We start from the raw sequence: 18354 nt of genomic DNA on the forward strand, positions 1-18354 counted from the left end.
CCTATATTCGTATAGGTCATGTAGTTCAAGTAAATTATCTGGATTCACATTAGTTTAGACAACAGGGTGTTCTATTTTGTTAGGAATTAAAGAAATCCTTCGAGTACCTAAAGTCTAGTCCAAATTAGCGCGTATCCTTGTCTGTAGTGTAGTGTCACACTAGCATGAAGTTATGACATGCAGCATCCTAATATGGGGTGGTTGCATGTTATATTCTATTTCGATTGCTAATGAAGAAGCTAACTAGGATTCATTGAAAGTAAGAGAGACATTGTTATTTAAATACTTGTCTTATTTCTTTTTAATTAACACGCTTTTAATTATTAGCTATGTATGTATGTATCTTACTAAGTAACGGAATCTTTGAACCCGATTTCTATCCACTTTGAACGTTCAGTTTCAGCGCTTTTCGAAAACTAATAAATGGAGCACCCCACGCTTTTTTCACAATTATACTATTTACTGTTCCTTAATTGATTCCTAGATTGAAAATTATTTTCTTCTTTTTAGTTGAATTTATCATAAAAGCGTGTTTTTTAGTTTTTTGAACTATATTTATTAATAAACTAGTGGAGCTACGCAGATCATTTTATGTGGCAGGAATATCCTGAAAATAATTAATAATCCAAAAAACAGGGCCATCTGTTAGATCCAAAAGTATTATTATATCTTCATAAGTATTATATCTTTCAAGCTGAATCCAATCAAGCACATTAACGTAAATTCATTAAAATCACTTAAAAGGTTTCAGAGATTAGTGTGTACCATCACAGTGAGTAACACGTGAATTAAATAAGCATACAGCTTAACATATTATCTTTCGAAATAGATTAATTTTGCGACTAGCCCAACGTGACTTCTTTTATAATCGTATAACATAAAGGTGTATACACAAAATATTTAGGTTTATCTACAGCCAGAGTTGTAAAAAGTCGTTACGACACCACATAAAAGCATGGCACCGTGTCGCGCTTCCTGTATTATTCACGACAGGTACATGTTACTGGACAAATGTAACGTTTAAAGTATATAATGAGATACACATGCAATAGTATGCTCCCTTACTTAACAGTAAATGGTAACCCATTACCGTGCATATTTCAATTACAGAAATTGTAATTGTTGTTATATTTTTGTTCGATTGTACTATTTTAAGTATGGACATAAGACGAATGGCATCCGTCGGTTTTACTCACATTAAATTAGTTACATCTATCTCTAATTTCAGATTAAATATCTTCTTAATATACGTTAATTTCAGATTAAATATCTTCTTAATATACGTAGACTTGTAATAATCTTAATTTATTTTATTGCCATTCATGGGCACATGTACTGTGCTCCTAATATAGGTAGGTTTGAAGGTGGTAGAACCCTTTGTGGTTCGACTCCGGCGGCACCACCGCCACACCTATTTGTACCTAATAACAGCGGTGTTAGGCGCTGCTGTGTTTCGGTTTGAAGGATGTGGTAAGGGAGACAGACTTTTCTGAAGCGTTCCAGCTTAGTCCTCAGGGGTAGCGGCGCATCTGTGGCCGACCTCAGGTAGGAATATCTAATCCTATCTGGGGTTGATTACAGATGTCCATGGGTGGCAGTAGCCACTTACCATCAGGTATACTACATGCTCGTCTGCTACTCTTATATTATAAAAAAATAATACTATATTAAGTCGTGCACAGATAATATTTTGTCAAAAAAAAAACAAATAAGTAGCTCAAATTAGTGTACCTATATCTTCTTTACGACCTTCTAAAAAACGTATAACAGAATTCTACAAAATGTGCTACAAAAAACAGAGTAGGTAAACTTGAATTTCAATCAACCAATTAAAATTGGACACTTGTAAATATAGTGTTGATTGCACCAACATCGTGGGTAACAATTGTAACGTAACTTCTTAAGTTGTGACTCATTTTTCAACAGTATGTTTTATTGCAACACCTCGGACAACGATTTACCAAATTACTACTGGCTAGTGCAAATTATATGCGACTAGAGCGTGGGACGTATTTATTTGATTCCCAAACAGTAGATGACAAGGTTTTGTTAATGAGATAGCATCACAAATCGAAGATCGTGTGGTAACGGTTGACATGAGACAGGATATTCAAACAACCGTCAAGGATACTAGGTACTCGATCTCACGTTTGATCTGAAGTTTTTACCACTTTAGATAGTTTTGGAGTAAACGCTTAAAAACCGAAAAACTCATCTCGTAAGAAAGATCTCTTAAATTTAAACCATCAAAATTATACTTCGTTTCAAAAATCTGGTAAATTCAAATGTATTATACCATAAATTTTCATTTTAAAATCTTTTTAATAGTTTTCGTATTCTTCTCTGAAACCCATTCTTTTAATACCCATATCATGGGAGTGCAAAAAAAATAATTGGATCCGACAGCTTGGGGCGATTTCTATATTGGATTTCGAATCACGCTACTAAGCTACATGTATTGTCATCCAATCCAAACATGTATGCAAAAAATGAGCTTAATCGGGGTTAACTGGTTCAAAATTAAGTTGCTAATTTTGACCCTCACATACTTACGAAGTAACAAGGTAAGTTAAAAAGCATATAAAAATACTCTACTTTTAATAGTGTTGACCTTTTGGCAAACTATTTAATTCAATGCTAAACTAAAACATGTTTGATAAAGTGTAACAGACTACCTACGTGTTATCTTAAAGTATGGTCACCTTAGCGATTCGTTTTTACACATGCTTCCGTTACTAATGCCAATTATGTGATGGCTATTTTTTGTAATTTTATAGGTAGCTTAGGCATCTGTCATATATACCTTGGATTATAGTTAGAAATGGAAGAGCTCATTACATACATCATATTTAAAGAAATATCCGTCAATCCTGATAAACGTTGAGATATAATTTTGATTTCATCATATATTAAATCATAACGTGAACAAAAAATATCAAATTATTAAATTGTTAATAAGAAGCGTTGTCTATGTATCTTTTTCCATTTTAATATTAGTAACAAGTGCCCTTAGTTAGGTACACGCGCAAGAATAATTGCGGACATAACCGCGCACGGTGTAGGTACATTCGCTACGAAATAACTTAATAACGGCGTGTTTTGTTGCAAGCCATCGCTTCGTGGATAATTCATGGTTAGCGGTAGGCGAGGCACCGCTGCCCGGCGGCCACCGTCACCGACCGACCACCGGCCGCTGATGCGTCAGTTCCTCGCGGCCACTCGTGCGTTCCGGCGTCGCACGCATTCCTATTCCACAAATAAAAAACAAAATTGCCTATACACCGATTTATTCAAACAATTCAAAAGCTTACCCTCAGTGGCATGTCAATTTAAGTATATTAATTATGATGATATAAACAAAGCAGTCGCGTGCGGTAAATGCGAGCATATCATTAGTAGATTCAATCAGTGTTAATTTTTTTCGTAAAGCTGGAGCGGAACGGTATTCACATGCATTACAGAAAGCGACCCTACAGGTTAGTGTTATCAATAAACCTTATTTCTAATAGAGATTATGCACTACAATGATGTATAGCGACTGTCTACCTGTTTTGAATGGATTAATATTTTTTGCGCTATATAAAATAAAAGGTAGTTTATAAAGATATGTCAAAAATATCTTAAAAATTTAATCTAAGACCATACAATTTACTATGTTATCGTAAATACATTGAAAACGCGGGAAAGGCCTAATATTATTAGAAGAAAAACGCGTGTAAAACCAATACTGGCGCTAAACGCCTCTTAGAAAACTTAATTAAGAAAATATAATTGTACTTACACTCACTATTTACTAAAAAATATTATGTACATTTAAAGTCCGATAAAACACATCAACGTTAATTGTGTAAACACTGTTTTTACTTCCCAACCTGTTGAAAATCTATCAGTTGAAACAAAAAATCGTGTCCCCTAAACATTACAGTCTGGTAACCTTATTTTTCGCTCTGATAACTTTTATATGAATTAAACTTAGATGGTTGGTTACATCTATGCAAATTAATTCAACCCAATTGTTTATTTATTCTATATAGGTATACCTAACTTTCCTGACGGCTTCAGGAATACATACTAGAAATTAAAAAAAAACATAGTAAATGCAATTACGGAAAAATGTGTAAAAAATCGTTCGATTTTGCGTCTTTATTGACGTAAATTTGGTATAATGTACTTTGGTATAATGTACACTTGGTATAATGTAGGTACCTTGCTTATCGTGTAAAGAACGTATAAAACTAATTCGTTATGTTATGACGTGATAACAGCATAATGCGTTGCGTACCCACAGCACGTATTGCAATTAAAATGTCTATTAAGTCCGCGGGTTATTTCATTGTACATAGTCAAAACAGAACAACAATGAGGACTCACAAGCATTTAAAAGCAAGGCTATAAATGTCTTTGCAATTTACAGCACAATTTTGGTATCTATACTCGTAAGTATGCAAGACACGCAAAAAAGTGTTTTATTTTAAGGTAACCATTACATACGAGTAGTACAATCTAAAACCATGTCTAAAACCAAATTACATTAACTAGACCTAGAAATTAGAATGGCTAAGAAGTCTCGAAGTGTCATTAGAAGTCCAATGTGGTCGTAATACCGAATAATACCGATTTACATATCGATACCTTAATTAGCAAACCAGCCTGTTTTGCCAGCATGTTTATTTTTTATTTATTTTGATATTAAATGGCGTTCAACGAAATCAAAATAAATAAGAAAAACATTTTGAAAAAATGTGGAGTTGGCTGGTTTGCGAATTAAGGTAACGATATTCTCTTTTATCTGATTTCAGCGGTTCCAAGATCAAATTTAGCCTACAACTGACGAGAAATATCTGTTATCGATTTTATGTGGGACACATACTCAAATAATGCTGGGAGCTACGTTTATTTGGTTTTCATTTCACTAAAATAATTATAAATGTAAAGTACCTATCTCTATGCCGGCTCCTACATATTTTTTTCTTATATTATAATAATAATATGATCTAATGAGTTCAAGTTCACATTAGTACTAACCTCAGTTATGAATATTAAAATCGTATCCCGATAAAAATATTTTAGTGTGCATCCTAATTTTAGTATTCATTCCATTCCATTGTATTGTGTGATGTGCTATGACAGTTTACAAACGCAGGAAGACAAGGCGACGATCGCAATTTATTCAACCGGTCATTATTTTTCACTTTTCATAATCTTGATGTTGTAAAGTGTCGATATTAATCTTTAAATTTAATGGTTCGCGTTAGGCTTCGCACTTTCTTCTCACAAGAACTCATTGTAAGGGGAAACGTGAGCTGGCACGCGGAATTCAAAGATAATTCGAGTAATTTAACAATCGCAAACTTCTTTTAGGTGTGATATTTAGTATCAGTATCCCAGCGTGGGTTTTGGCTGCCCGGACGCAAATAGATTTGCTATTTTGGGAAAATAGGTCCGCCCAATAATTTATATTAGGTTAGGTATTATTTTTCAATACATAATCAAATCGTTTTTTGAGTTGTGCGCAAAAAATGCCGCTCGACTCCGCTCGAGACGCATGATGCGTTCCCTGTCCGAAGAATTTATTCTTACTTCTTATGTACTCTGTAAGTATTTTGCCGATTTATCGGCAAAATACTAACAGAATATAAATCTTGAATTTATTTAGTTGTAACAGTTTTAACCATATTTTTTGTGATTTTTACGCCGCCCTCCCAAAAGTGCCCGCTACGACTGAAAAGTATGCAATTGTTACATACGTTGATACTTGATACACATACGTAAGAAAATACGCATGCTTCGTCTAATACGCGTGATGGGAAAAATCAAATAAAAGATTCGACAAAAAATAACCTAAATCGCTGTAAACTGTTCCGGTGTGTAACTAGTCAATTTGGCCAAAATAAACAACTTCAATAGGCATGCCACGAAAATTGTGTAATGTAACAATTTAGACAATTTACTCATACTCGTGAAATTACTGGCTGGTTTGAAAGTAATTCACGTATAATAACCAAGTCGTGTGTAATACCGCGATTCTTAATAAATGTATTTATAATCTGTTGCATATATACAAAACGCACGGACAAACAGACAAAAATGTCACAAACAAACACAATATTTTGTAATTATTAATTTTATTTTATTGATCGCACTATTTCTTCAATAAACATAACCTGCCCGCTAATTTCTATGGAGCGTTTTTTTCGTTCTTTGTGTAAATAGTAAGACAAAAATATGCACTTCAATTTATTGCTGTGTTGAAAACGAAATCAACCTGTTTTTCAATCTATGAAGATCACTCTGCCAGAAAATTAATCTGTGAAAGAATGTAACTTTTACACTGCATTATTCTATCGATGCAAGAGAAAATTTACGACGAAAATCATTCCACTCAAGACTGCAACGATAAGAATAGAATAATTTACAAGTTTTGTTTTCTAGCTTTGTTTATGTTGCAATCTAATACGTATATAATGCGTAAAACTAAATAACCATCATCTTCATTTAAATGTAAATAGTGTATTTTACACACTTGTATTGTATAATGCCTACATCCTTAAAAAATAATGGTCGATTTACCTACTATTCGATAATCTTAATAAGGCAACATAACACATACACGCCCTTACCAATCTGAATACTCTGAAGAGGATATACTCTCTAACCACAGGAGTAACATGAAATATGTATACTCCAGTTATGGAAAAGGCAGAATTTACTAGAAAATTTCTAATTCAAGAGCTCTTCAATAGTCTTGCCTTAACAAAGTTACCGGTATATATCTGCGTTAACGATCACAATTTACTACAGTCCCTATAATCAGATTGCTTCGCTTTCATACACAATATCAACGCATGCGCAGCCAAGTTTCATTACCCGTCGATTTCTCTTTCACACTCCTGTGAAAGTCCTGTCAAAAACATTAAAGAGAGTAAAATAAAATAAATCAGTTACATCTGAAAAACAAATTTATAATTTATGAGGCATCGACGTAAATATTTAGTAATAATTATTTTTATTCTGTGGAGATTTTTGTTCATTTCCAATTTAATATTTATTAATTATTTTCTGTATTTATTAAATAAAAGAATCTATATATAAATACCCCTGTATTATTATGATATAAATATTATAAATATATAATATAAATATTAATATAATAATATGAATATAAATATTACGTATGTAGGTAACGACCATAATATATAATGCAGTAGAGAATAATAAATAATTATTATTAACAATGCTATTTATTATTTTTATCATTTTCTTAAATGATTTATACCAATTATTTAATCCTAGATAATCCAGATGCGCTAGGTGTTAAGTTAATAAACTAGATGAAAATAATAACATTTAAATGAATACCGGACGCATGTCTTGGTAATTAGCGCGCGCTATCCATATTGTCTTCAGCGCTATTTCATTGCTGATGCTTATGCACTGTGAAGCCTACTTTTACTCCGCGATTATGTATTAGGCGTTACCCGTTACGAGCGGCCGGTGATACCAACTGTCCCTATGAAATAGTTACTGACGTTGAATATCCTCTTCGAAACTAACTATCGCTAATTATTAAATAATTATGGATGAAAATATTTTATAAAAGCATTTTACGACATTCTTCATATACACTATGTTTCATTTTATTCAAATACAGATAACAAAAGTTCAACAGATTAAAACTACATAGGCGTATAATAGTATAAGAACTGTATTAAACACTAAAATCAAATTATTTAGATTAAAATATTATAAAAATAGTTAATTTTACTTATAACATATTACTTCTTACCTTAATCGATAACTCTAAATTTCATAATGTACGTTCTTAATTAATTACTATCCATGCATTTTCTTTCCTTTTCCTTTTGTTTAATAATGTGTATTTTTGTTTCAGCTCTGGTAAAAGACAAATTGGCTCCAATGTCTTAGCAAGGTAATTATTGCAATAAATATAAGATTTTGTATCTAATTTTATGCATATCTTTGAAAAAAATATATAAACATCACTTTTGTACGAGAGGAAAACTTCAGAAAACAGGTTTTTTTACGCTCGTTTCATTCAAGGGTGTACAGCGCCATCTACATTTAGTATTACAAAGTTTTATATATAGCTTGGTAGTTCGTAATTTTCTCGCCAGAGGGCGTTGTAAGATTCAAAAAGTGGATCATAGATGTCGCTATGTATAACAACTTGCGCAATTTTGCATTGAGGGTTTCAGTTTATATCAATTTTCATATTCAAGCTTATGCGTTAAATGTTTTTTTGCTTTTGACACTTTTGACCATTTTAGAGATTTTTTATTTGCCTTTTCATATAAATATTACATGACATTGATAGAAAATACTACTTATTAAACATAACATAGAATTTGTTACCATCCCCCAAATTACTTTATTTTCGTTACAATAGTTATTTTCTTCTAAATTAGTAAGAAAATATCAATATATTCAATGCGCGCTTAGGGACAATGATCTTGCTACCCTGCTTTTTAACAAACATTATAAATCCCAACTTATATGTTATTATCGGGAACACACCAAAAGATGGCGCTAGTAGTTGCAACTCACCGTGTACTCATTTCAGGCGCCTATTTAAAAGGTACTGTGATGTCCTGTACCTGTGACTAATCTAACAAGATTAATTCGATCTGGGACTGTTGTTTCAGCCAATTGTACCGGTCGTCGTCCTTCAACTCGTCCGGCTGCGGGTCGGGCGGGGAGCCGGCGGACGACATGTACTCTGATGTCTCACTAGAAGATGTACAGGGTCTCAATTACAGGGTAAGTTTTTGTATTTATTTACTAGAGAAATCTTTATGTTTGTATCCACATGTTGCTTTAGTACGTGAACATTACTGGGCAATTAATCTCCCTCCTTTTATAGTTACTCAGCGTAAGAACTAAGAATCGTAGTAGGTAATATCATAGATTAGTAACGATACTTCGCCGTCTTGAAATTGAATGAAGCAACAAATGTCTTATTAGTAAGTTCTTTTTTTGAATTCTTGACAAATAAAAACATTTTTAGAGAAAATTTACGAATAAATAACTAATACTGCATAATTTACATAATAAATAAATAATTATTTCAAATATTTTAGGTACATTTTAGCACTAAGACGTGGCAAAACTATTTTACGCAACTATTTCAATTCTCAAAACTGGGTACATTTTCTTGTTAGGAGTCTAATCTATGTTAGGAGTGAGTAATCTTTACTAAACTATATATACTATGTATACCTACCTTAGTCGATTTTGTTTATAATTTTTTCCGTTAAATCGTATCGTAACCGTAACCTATTAAAAATATAACTAGGTATTGTGATTTTGAAATGTGTTTAAATTGTTTTCCTTAAAGCTTGGACATAAACGATTGAGTTTTTGCAACACTTTGCAAAGTATATTGAAATATTGAACAGTTGCAAAGAATCAAATTAGATATATGTCACATGATCTACAATTCTACATGTCACGTTCAATTTAATATTACAACTTTCCTTATTAACACACTTCTTTTTGTCAAAGCTAGTATAGTTCGCGTAAAACTGCTAGTCCGCTCTGAATATAGAAATGAATCGCGTCGCCATTGCAAATTGTATGACTACACCTGCTCGCAACAACTTCAGAGCGGATTAGCAGTTTGGCGCAAACTATACTTACTAATGTTTTATGACTAATTCTATCGTTAATTCTTTAAAGTTTAGTAATGTTGCGTTACCTACTTATGTGATAACAACCGGTTTCCAAGAAACCATGTCACATTACGCGGTACACTTTATCACACATGTTGTTTGTGGAATAAGTAAGCGAGGAAATTATGTCAGCTTCCTTCCGGAGGATGATGCCAAGGTGATGTGAATACCGTACATGTGTATTATGTTTACGTACTAACGGGATCAGGCTTTTAGGGTTCCGTAGCCAGAGGCTACGGGAACCTTTTGCTAAGCTGTTTGTCAGTTTGTCACAGGACTCTAGCAAAAAGGGTTAAAAATAAAGAGGGGTTCATTTACTAGCATTTTACCAACTTTTCTTAATATTAGTCTAAACCTATTGAGGAGAATTACGGAATACCTATAAGATAGAAGTTCACGAAATAATTAATGTAGCGGCGAACTTTATGGAGAAAATTTTCTGACCCTTTTTAGAAGAACGCCATATTATGGCTATCGAATATCCCCAAAACAAAAGATAACTTTAATTTCCATCCATTTTGCCAGCCTGTAATTTTATTTGAACTTAACTAACGCTCTATTGTTTGTACTTATCCGGACCCGGTCAGTCACTTCGGTAGTGCAATTGTTTGTGCGAAAAACTGAGTTTGCTGCAAATTGCCTAACAATAAACTAGCAAAGAAAGAGAAATAAAAATATTACTATAGTACTGTACCATGCATATATGCAAAGTTTCCAGCTCTACTATTTCGTCGGGTGACTAGTTGTCCACTGTACGCTTGTCGCGCTCATGACTAATTGAATGAGTCTTGAAATATCTTCACATTAGCTCTATACTCTTATATGAAACATCTGTGTTACATTAACATGTTATAGCCCTAAGAATGTGATGTAATTTTAATAAAATAGTGTTATTTTAATAGTAAATAATGTTACTTAATATAATATATAGGTATATGACATTCTGTACATCGTCAATTGTTTCGTAATTTAATTAATTGTTGGATTTCATGCTTTAAGTAAATTGAAAATGCTACATTTCTACAATAACTTACATGCTTCATTTGAAAATGCTACATTTCTATAATAAATGACTGGCAACTATTATATGTATTTACTGGATACTATCATTGCTAAACTATTATTTTATATTTATAATTGAAGTGAAAACTTCTTTAGCGGTGTTGTGCACGTGTTGCGATGGGTCAAAAATGTTAATCTCGCGTCAGGATCATGTGTCCTGGTCGAAAAATCGCAAGACAGACATGTTTGTGTACCTAAGGTAGCTCAATAAATGAATATTGTATTTTACCACATAAATGATAGTACTTTAATACTGCTAATTAAAGCAATTCGTGCAAAGTTATTCCCTAGCCATTCAAAAATATCAAAAATGCACAACGTTATGTGCAAGTTTTCACTTCTGTCGGATTTTTTACAGGTACCTATACAATAGTAACAATATTATCCTACAATTTTAATTTAGGAAACGTTTCTTATACACATGAACCCGAACAACACAAGCATCATAATAGTCACATTTATTTTCATCAATGAGCCAAATCTAACGCAAGGTCGCGTTGGCGTTCAGCCAAATTTATAAATATGTAATTCGCAAAATTAGAAACAAGTGATCCAAATCAAAGATAGCCTAGTGGATGAAACTGACTCTCGGTCGAGTGGTCTGAGGTTCAAATCCTAGACACCTCTGATTTCAAAATTATGTGCATGTTTGAAATTAATTGTCACATTTTTAACGGTGGGGGAAAACCTGCACACCTGAAAAAATTATAAAAAAATCTCAAAGATATGTGAAGTCTACCAATAAGCACTTGGCCAACGCAGTGGACTATGGCCTAATCCTTCTCAATCTGATCAATCAATCAATCCGTGCCCAGCAGTGGAACGGTAATAAGTTGACGACGATCCAAATCAATACTTTTACTTATTACTTTTATACGCGTGTGCTTTTAAACGTTACAAAATTGTTATTATGTAATATACTTAATGCCTGTTCAATGGCATTATAATGGCGCTTATAAATGTGCGCGACAAAGTTCTGTGCGTGTGGCAGTGGCGCCACTGGCCATAATGTTGTTAGGTTGTCGAAACTACCTATGAAAATTTTAACAATCGTATTTATCAATTTGTAATATATTACCACGAATCTCAAATAATAATGTGAAAATTATTCATATACTTACAACATTAAAGTCTAATTTCATCATCATCAACCCATTATTTAAATATTATTTATCACTTGCTTAAACGATGCAGGAAAATATCGTGAGGAAACCTGCATATCTGAGTTAGTCTACCAATACGCACTTGGCTATCGCGGTAGACTATTGCCTAATCCTTCTCATTCTGACAGGGGACCCGTGCCCAGCAGTGGGAAGTCTAATATTTAATCGTAATTTTATTACATTAACTAGCTGACCCGGCAAACGTTGTGTTGCCGTATAAATAAAAAAAATAAGGGTGAACAACCCTTATCACTTAGGGGTATGAAAAATAGATAGTAGTCGATTCTCAGACCTACTGAATATGCATATAAAATTTGGTGAAAATCGGTAAAGCCGTTTCGGAGGAGTACGGTAAATAACATTGTGACACGAGAAATTTATATATAAGATATAAAAAATAACTCATGAAGCTGACAAAAGGGACAGTATCCGAAATGCGCCACACGCACAGAAAAGTTTGTCGGACAATATCAACTAAGGAAAGGATTTAAACAATAGCCGCGCCGCTTCATTAGACAGTTCGTAACGCGACAGTAATGGCCGCCGGAAACGGTCCCTCACTGCGCGTGCGCCGCTTCCGGTCAGATGCGTGCATCCTATGATAAACGAACGATCCAGGATGAATTGAAAACGACTGCGCTCGCGCAGATTATTGATTTAATATCTATTTTTATCGTACCGACGTGATTCTTTAACGAATTTTTAAATGATAAGTGATCCATCAAAATGTCATAAAATTCGAGTAACTTCCTTGGAATTTAATAGAAGGTTCGCGTAGAATATAAAACACATAATACTGTAATTTGAGTCGTAATATCTGTCAAAATATTGATAATGTTTACTTCGGTCGCTAGCACCTTGCGTTATTATAGTACGTATGTAACGAATACGGTTACTTATCTAATATTATTCTTTACACTGTCTATCTACTAATAAATTACTGTAATAAATTTAAAATTGTGCAAAGTCTCAAGGAAAGAGCCTTTTGGGGGCAATGTGGGCGAAACTATCTCTAAATAGCTTAGCAAAGGGTTCGAATGTTACAAGCCAAGATGGTAGTTCAGTAGTGGTAATAAGGGCTTGGTAAAGTGAAGGTACAGCGAACTCCATAATGCAATGGACAATAGGTGTCAGAAACTGCAGGCCGAAGACAAAGGTACTAAAACATGCATAATGCATTACGTGATAGACGTGGTTGCATGTCAAAACTGAAATCCGCGTTCGTAAGGTGTCAGTTTACAATTGAATCAAAATAATATTACGACTGGGCGCTATCCACGTTCGAATTTTACAATTGAATTTTAAGAACGAATTTACAACTTCAGGAAAAGAATTTAGAAAACAAACTACTCATGCAGAAGTTATTACATACAATCGAATGCCATTTTAACAAACTAATGTTACATAGTGTGTAATTGCTTTCCAGAGTTATGTTTTGACACTCAATTTATTTTTTGCCGTACATTGTTAAAAAATGGCATTATTCGTAGAAGAATAGAACTCAGTGTTCATTGATACATACCAGAATCTTTTACTTATTGAAGGAACTATTATTTACACAATCATTAATGAAGAAATGGCGTTACTGATTACCCTTAGAATTATCTTTGATCTCACAACTCAATTGTTTATCCTTCGAGGACTAAAAGCTAATTAGTAATTGTGTACGTGATTGATTTGTTGTAACTAGTCATCTACATTAATCTCAGATTGAGCTATTCCTATTTCAAAATGGTCGACAGCGAAATTTATGAATATATTAAGGATATGTGAATTCTACCAGTCTTCACTAAAATGATTAAAAATAAGGTTCCTATCCAAAAATATGCCATAACAACTAGCTAGAAAATCAATGGAAATACTTACAGACCTATATTTATTTGTGGAAATACTATTGCTTAAGGAAGATATTACCACCATTATAATGGACAGTAGGACTACGAAGAGTTCTAGCACCTTTAATTTGCTAGTCACATGAATGAAGTAATCACAAAAAGTAGTCGTAACTGCACACAATGCACTGGTTATTATGATTGTAATTGCACTTTCAACAGTAACAATACCTAAGTGGAACAAACAATAGATAATGTGGACGGTGTGGATGTTCGCGTGGTCTCGGCAACTATGTCAAGGATGTCGGGAGTCACCCGAAATACTTATCGCCTGCATTCATAATTAAGCCATTAATTAAACGTTAGTGCGAAAGTTTCGATTTCATTAACTTTGCGTTATAAACGTGGTGAATGTCTTAATAGAAAAGTCGGAAAAAAATTTGGTTGGAGCTATTTGGCAAGTGCATACAGATTCGGTAGATTTAACTGAAGTATAACTTCTTTGTTGATCTAAGTTTCGATTTGTAAGTGGGAGAAAACGGCGGAGAAAGATAATAGTAGTATAATTTATCGATTCGTAAGTAAGGTAGCAAAACGTCAGGAGGTCATAGTAAGGAAACTTGAAGAGCAATATGGCAAAGATATTATTTTTAGGATTTGCGAAATATTATTTTAGGAATAGTACTTCCTATCGCGTCCAAGGAAGTTTAACTTCAATTAGTTATTCATATAAAATAAACTAAAACATATTGTTGTGTTATGTAACTAGAGGTATTGTTAAAATAAGATTTATGTTTAATAAAACTTTCAAATGTTCCTATATCATGAAACTAAGATTTTATTATATTAGTTCTAATATACTCCATCACATACAATCAAAACATCGTAGAAAGTTGTGTACTAAAAATTTCGAAATCTAATTTTTATGCACTAATTAATAAGCACCATTAATTAACTATTAACTTTGCATATTGCATTATGAATATCGGATATTGACACATTTTCAGTTTAACTCGTAAAATCTCGCATGATGCATTTATGCTGGTCAATTATCGAATGCATAATGCATATGCGAATGAGTTTAACGGTGCAAACTTGTTATAAGTTTAACTTTCATTTTCTTCGACAATACTTGACGTGTGAAAGTATTTAAGATTGTGGAGTTAACTATACATATTATTAAAGGTAGGCTCAATATTTGTAGAATGAATGAGTGAGCTTTTTAGAGTATTTAATTACTGGTCGACGACGGTGACGACCCGCGTGGCGGAGCGGCCACCATACCGGTCTGACGCGCAAAGGGTCCCGGGTTCGATCCCCGGCCAGACAGATGTCTAAATGATGAATTTAGATTTCTGTATCTGGGTCTGGGTGTTTGTGTATTTGTCTTTGTGTGTGTCCATGGCACCCACGACACAGGGAATCCTAGTGTGGGGATGTGAGTGTAGAAAGCGTTTATTATTTATTACTCTATCTGCACACCACTTTTCTAATTCATATTAGGTACCAAAATATTCTTAACAATAAATTTTCGTGTCATCCCATCGTAATATAAGAATTTCCTTTTGAAAATGTCGGTCATTAATGCATCAGAAATGTCGTGTAGAGACAATTAATGGAAGTAATTATAAGTTGCATAATCCGAAAACCAATCGTAATTTCAATTTCGTAAAATTTGCCGATATCATAATTTAATAACTGCTACTGTTAACCTTACGTAAGATAAATAAAAGGTGTGAACATAAGATTAATTCAGTATCGTACTTTACTGAAAATGGGTTCGTAAGATATAGCGGTTATATAAACCACTCCATGGCCGTTGTTGATCCCGTCATGTCATCTATTATGATAATCTGTTATCATTTCGAGCCAGAAACAGTAAACAGTTATCTAAAGAAACCATAAGTTACATTGTATAAATATATAGCTTTGTACGAGTAAAATTAAGTCTGATTATAATTTGAACTGAATAACTCGTTTCTAACATTCTGTGAACATTCATGCAATAAAAGATAATAAATATAACAGTATGAAAACGTAAAACATAGATTTTAAAATTATTGTTTTACTTACGTTTTACTTACTTACAATCTTAGGTATTCTGAAAGCTAAGTCAGTTGAATTGGTTATTTTACGCAAATATGCAGAACTCTATAATGCTGTTTAAATTTAAAACATTTCTTGTCTATCGTATTTCTTTGTAATAACCTAATTCTGAAAGCCAAGTCAGTTGAGTTGGGTATTTTACGCAAATGTACAGGAGTCTTCAATGTCATTTAAATAATTAATTAAATATTTACTGGCATTTGGAACATATTCTGCGTTCCTGTAAACTAATTAGAATTGGGGTGAAGCTGGTAAGTAAGTATACTTAAAGTAATAAAACGTAACGTGGAACATATAACTAAATGGTGTAAGAAAACTTGTGAGAAACATTGTTTGTGGATAACTGTTACGCAGCATGGGTATCATACTTGTGCGATAAGCGAGATTACCTTTGTACTAATTAGTTAACATGCGGAAGACAAGGAAAGAATAATTAACAAATTTCAAGTTAATTAGTAAGTACCTACATAGCGGAATAACACTTGACATAACTGTTGTTATTGTTTACGTGGTTAACTTTTATAAGTCACAGCATAAGTTAAATTAATAATTTATAAGAATCAATATATTTGTTTTTTTTAAAGAATGTAGATTATTTATTGTTATTATTATTTTTATGCGATTGGCAAACAGCTCACTAAAAGCATCGAGCAGAGTTGATTTTTCTACGCAACTTTGTTATCTTCATTTGAGTTTATTTTTAGATACATTCTTATCAAGAATGAAGACATTTGTGTATATGTTATAGGCAAACTCCGAAGCTCCGGCGCTCCTAGGTTGGACTGGTCAATCCTCAGGTCAGACTGAATGACTTAGTCAAAGCCCAAACAAATGTAAATTTTCGGCCTTTGACTAAACAATTTTCGTCAAACCTGGGAGAGACTAATTTGGTCAGGCAAACGTCAAAACACAATTTTATTAAATCGGGGTTTGACGAGTCAAACTCCGATATAGGTATGAAGTGTCTTATCTTCGTATATTTGGAAGCATTTTATCATTTAAGCAGCTTTCAAGTCTTAAGAACCGCTTAACTCTGCCAGTTCTGACACCTGATTGGTCAGCTTACGTGATTTTCACTTTTATATTTGAGATGCTTTGAGAGAATGCCGTGTGGCATTAGGCCCACCTTTTGTACGATGTGCAATAAAGTATAAAATAAATAAATAAATGCTTTGGAATATACGGAGGTTAGTTTGTAAGATTAGGTATAAAAAAATAACATTTTTAAAATTTTGATGTTTATTGTTTTAATAATTTAAAAAAACCTAACCTAACCTAACCTTTTTTTTTTTTTTTTTCGTGGGGAAACCCTTCATGGGTTCCTCTCGGCCGCGGGGGCAGCGGAGAGGATATGCCGGACTCCTACCGGCTAAAACCCCGCGGTGTTCCTCTGGACGCCCTTTATCGGGACCACGGGTACGCTAGTAGCACTCGTCCGCAGTCCCGACGGCGTTTGCCCGCATCAGGGCCCATCTCGGTAGGGATGGAGCTGGAGTAACTCCATCCGCACATCTTTGAGGTACGCGCGGGAACACCGCGCGCGCCACCTCGAGGCTTGATGTTGTTTTTGACGCAGAACACCCCTGTGTCCTACGCCAATGCCTAACCTAACCTAACCTAACCTCACTCATCTTCAATTTTACACAATTACACGCCCGCACGCTCAATGAACGAACATGAAATGACAAAACAATCGGTCGGAACACCGCGAGAGACATTATGAACCTGTTTAAACATGTTCAGATCAACGTTTGACCGAGTTTTGCAGTCGCTTCTAGGATTGACTAGGCCAAAACCGAAACAGAATAATTTACTTTCGACGTTTGACTGAAAAGTTAGGAGCTCCTGGGTTTGACTAAAAATACTTCAGGCAAAGGGCGAAATTGAAATGTATTTCGGGGATTGCCTGATGGCTTTGGCCAAACCTAGGATAAACCAGTCCTTCCGCGAAGAGACTGTGTATCGGACTTTGACTATAACATATACATAACTAGAACAGTAACCCACGGAAAGACAGATTCGCGGTGCAGTGCGTGGGGTAACTATGTTGTACACACATTAGAAATAACTTATTCACTTGTAGGACGCGAAGAACATCTGCGAACACATATCGGGACTGTAATGACTGTGTCCAAAGATCTAGACCAAAAACGCAGATAGCGAACAGTTACTCGGCTAATTACGGCGTGAGATGACACAGTATCTCACAAACTCGTTATGTACGAGGATAATGATGTAAGATCAATTGGGGGCGAATTTTTTACATATCTCTGTAACCGTACTTCGGAGTGATACTCGTATCGTTAATTTTTTAGTTATCGTTATCGTTAGTTATCGTTAATTATCGAGTTCTAGATCATGATGTAATCGATATTTTTTCTTTATGACTTTATTTTTGGAAGAAAATATTTGAGCTTCATGTTCTTGTCCCATTATTGCAATTTTGCAATGAAGAGTAAGGAATTTTATTCCTAAAGGAGGTATCTCGCCTGTCAGGAGCGA

The 18354-nt window shown here is 33.9% G+C and overlaps 1 protein-coding gene across 6 annotated transcripts in view; it reads left to right on the plus strand.

Annotated features, from left to right (window-relative positions):
- Positions 1-18354, plus strand: part of nuf (rab11 family-interacting protein nuf) — a 103675-nt gene that overhangs the window by 61740 nt on the left and 23581 nt on the right. For all 6 annotated transcript variants that reach the window (XM_073091375.1, XM_073091374.1, XM_073091373.1 and 3 more), the window contains 2 exons: positions 7892-7930; positions 8664-8778. In XM_073091375.1, the coding sequence (XP_072947476.1) occupies positions 7892-7930; positions 8664-8778 (154 nt within the window). The remainder of the gene's footprint in view (positions 1-7891; positions 7931-8663; positions 8779-18354) is intronic.

This window comes from Epargyreus clarus, unplaced genomic scaffold (assembly GCF_041222505.1).
Source record: "Epargyreus clarus isolate Ecla_fem2 unplaced genomic scaffold, WU_Ecla_fem_2.2 ptg000034l, whole genome shotgun sequence".
Lineage (NCBI taxonomy): Eukaryota > Metazoa > Arthropoda > Insecta > Lepidoptera > Hesperiidae > Epargyreus > Epargyreus clarus.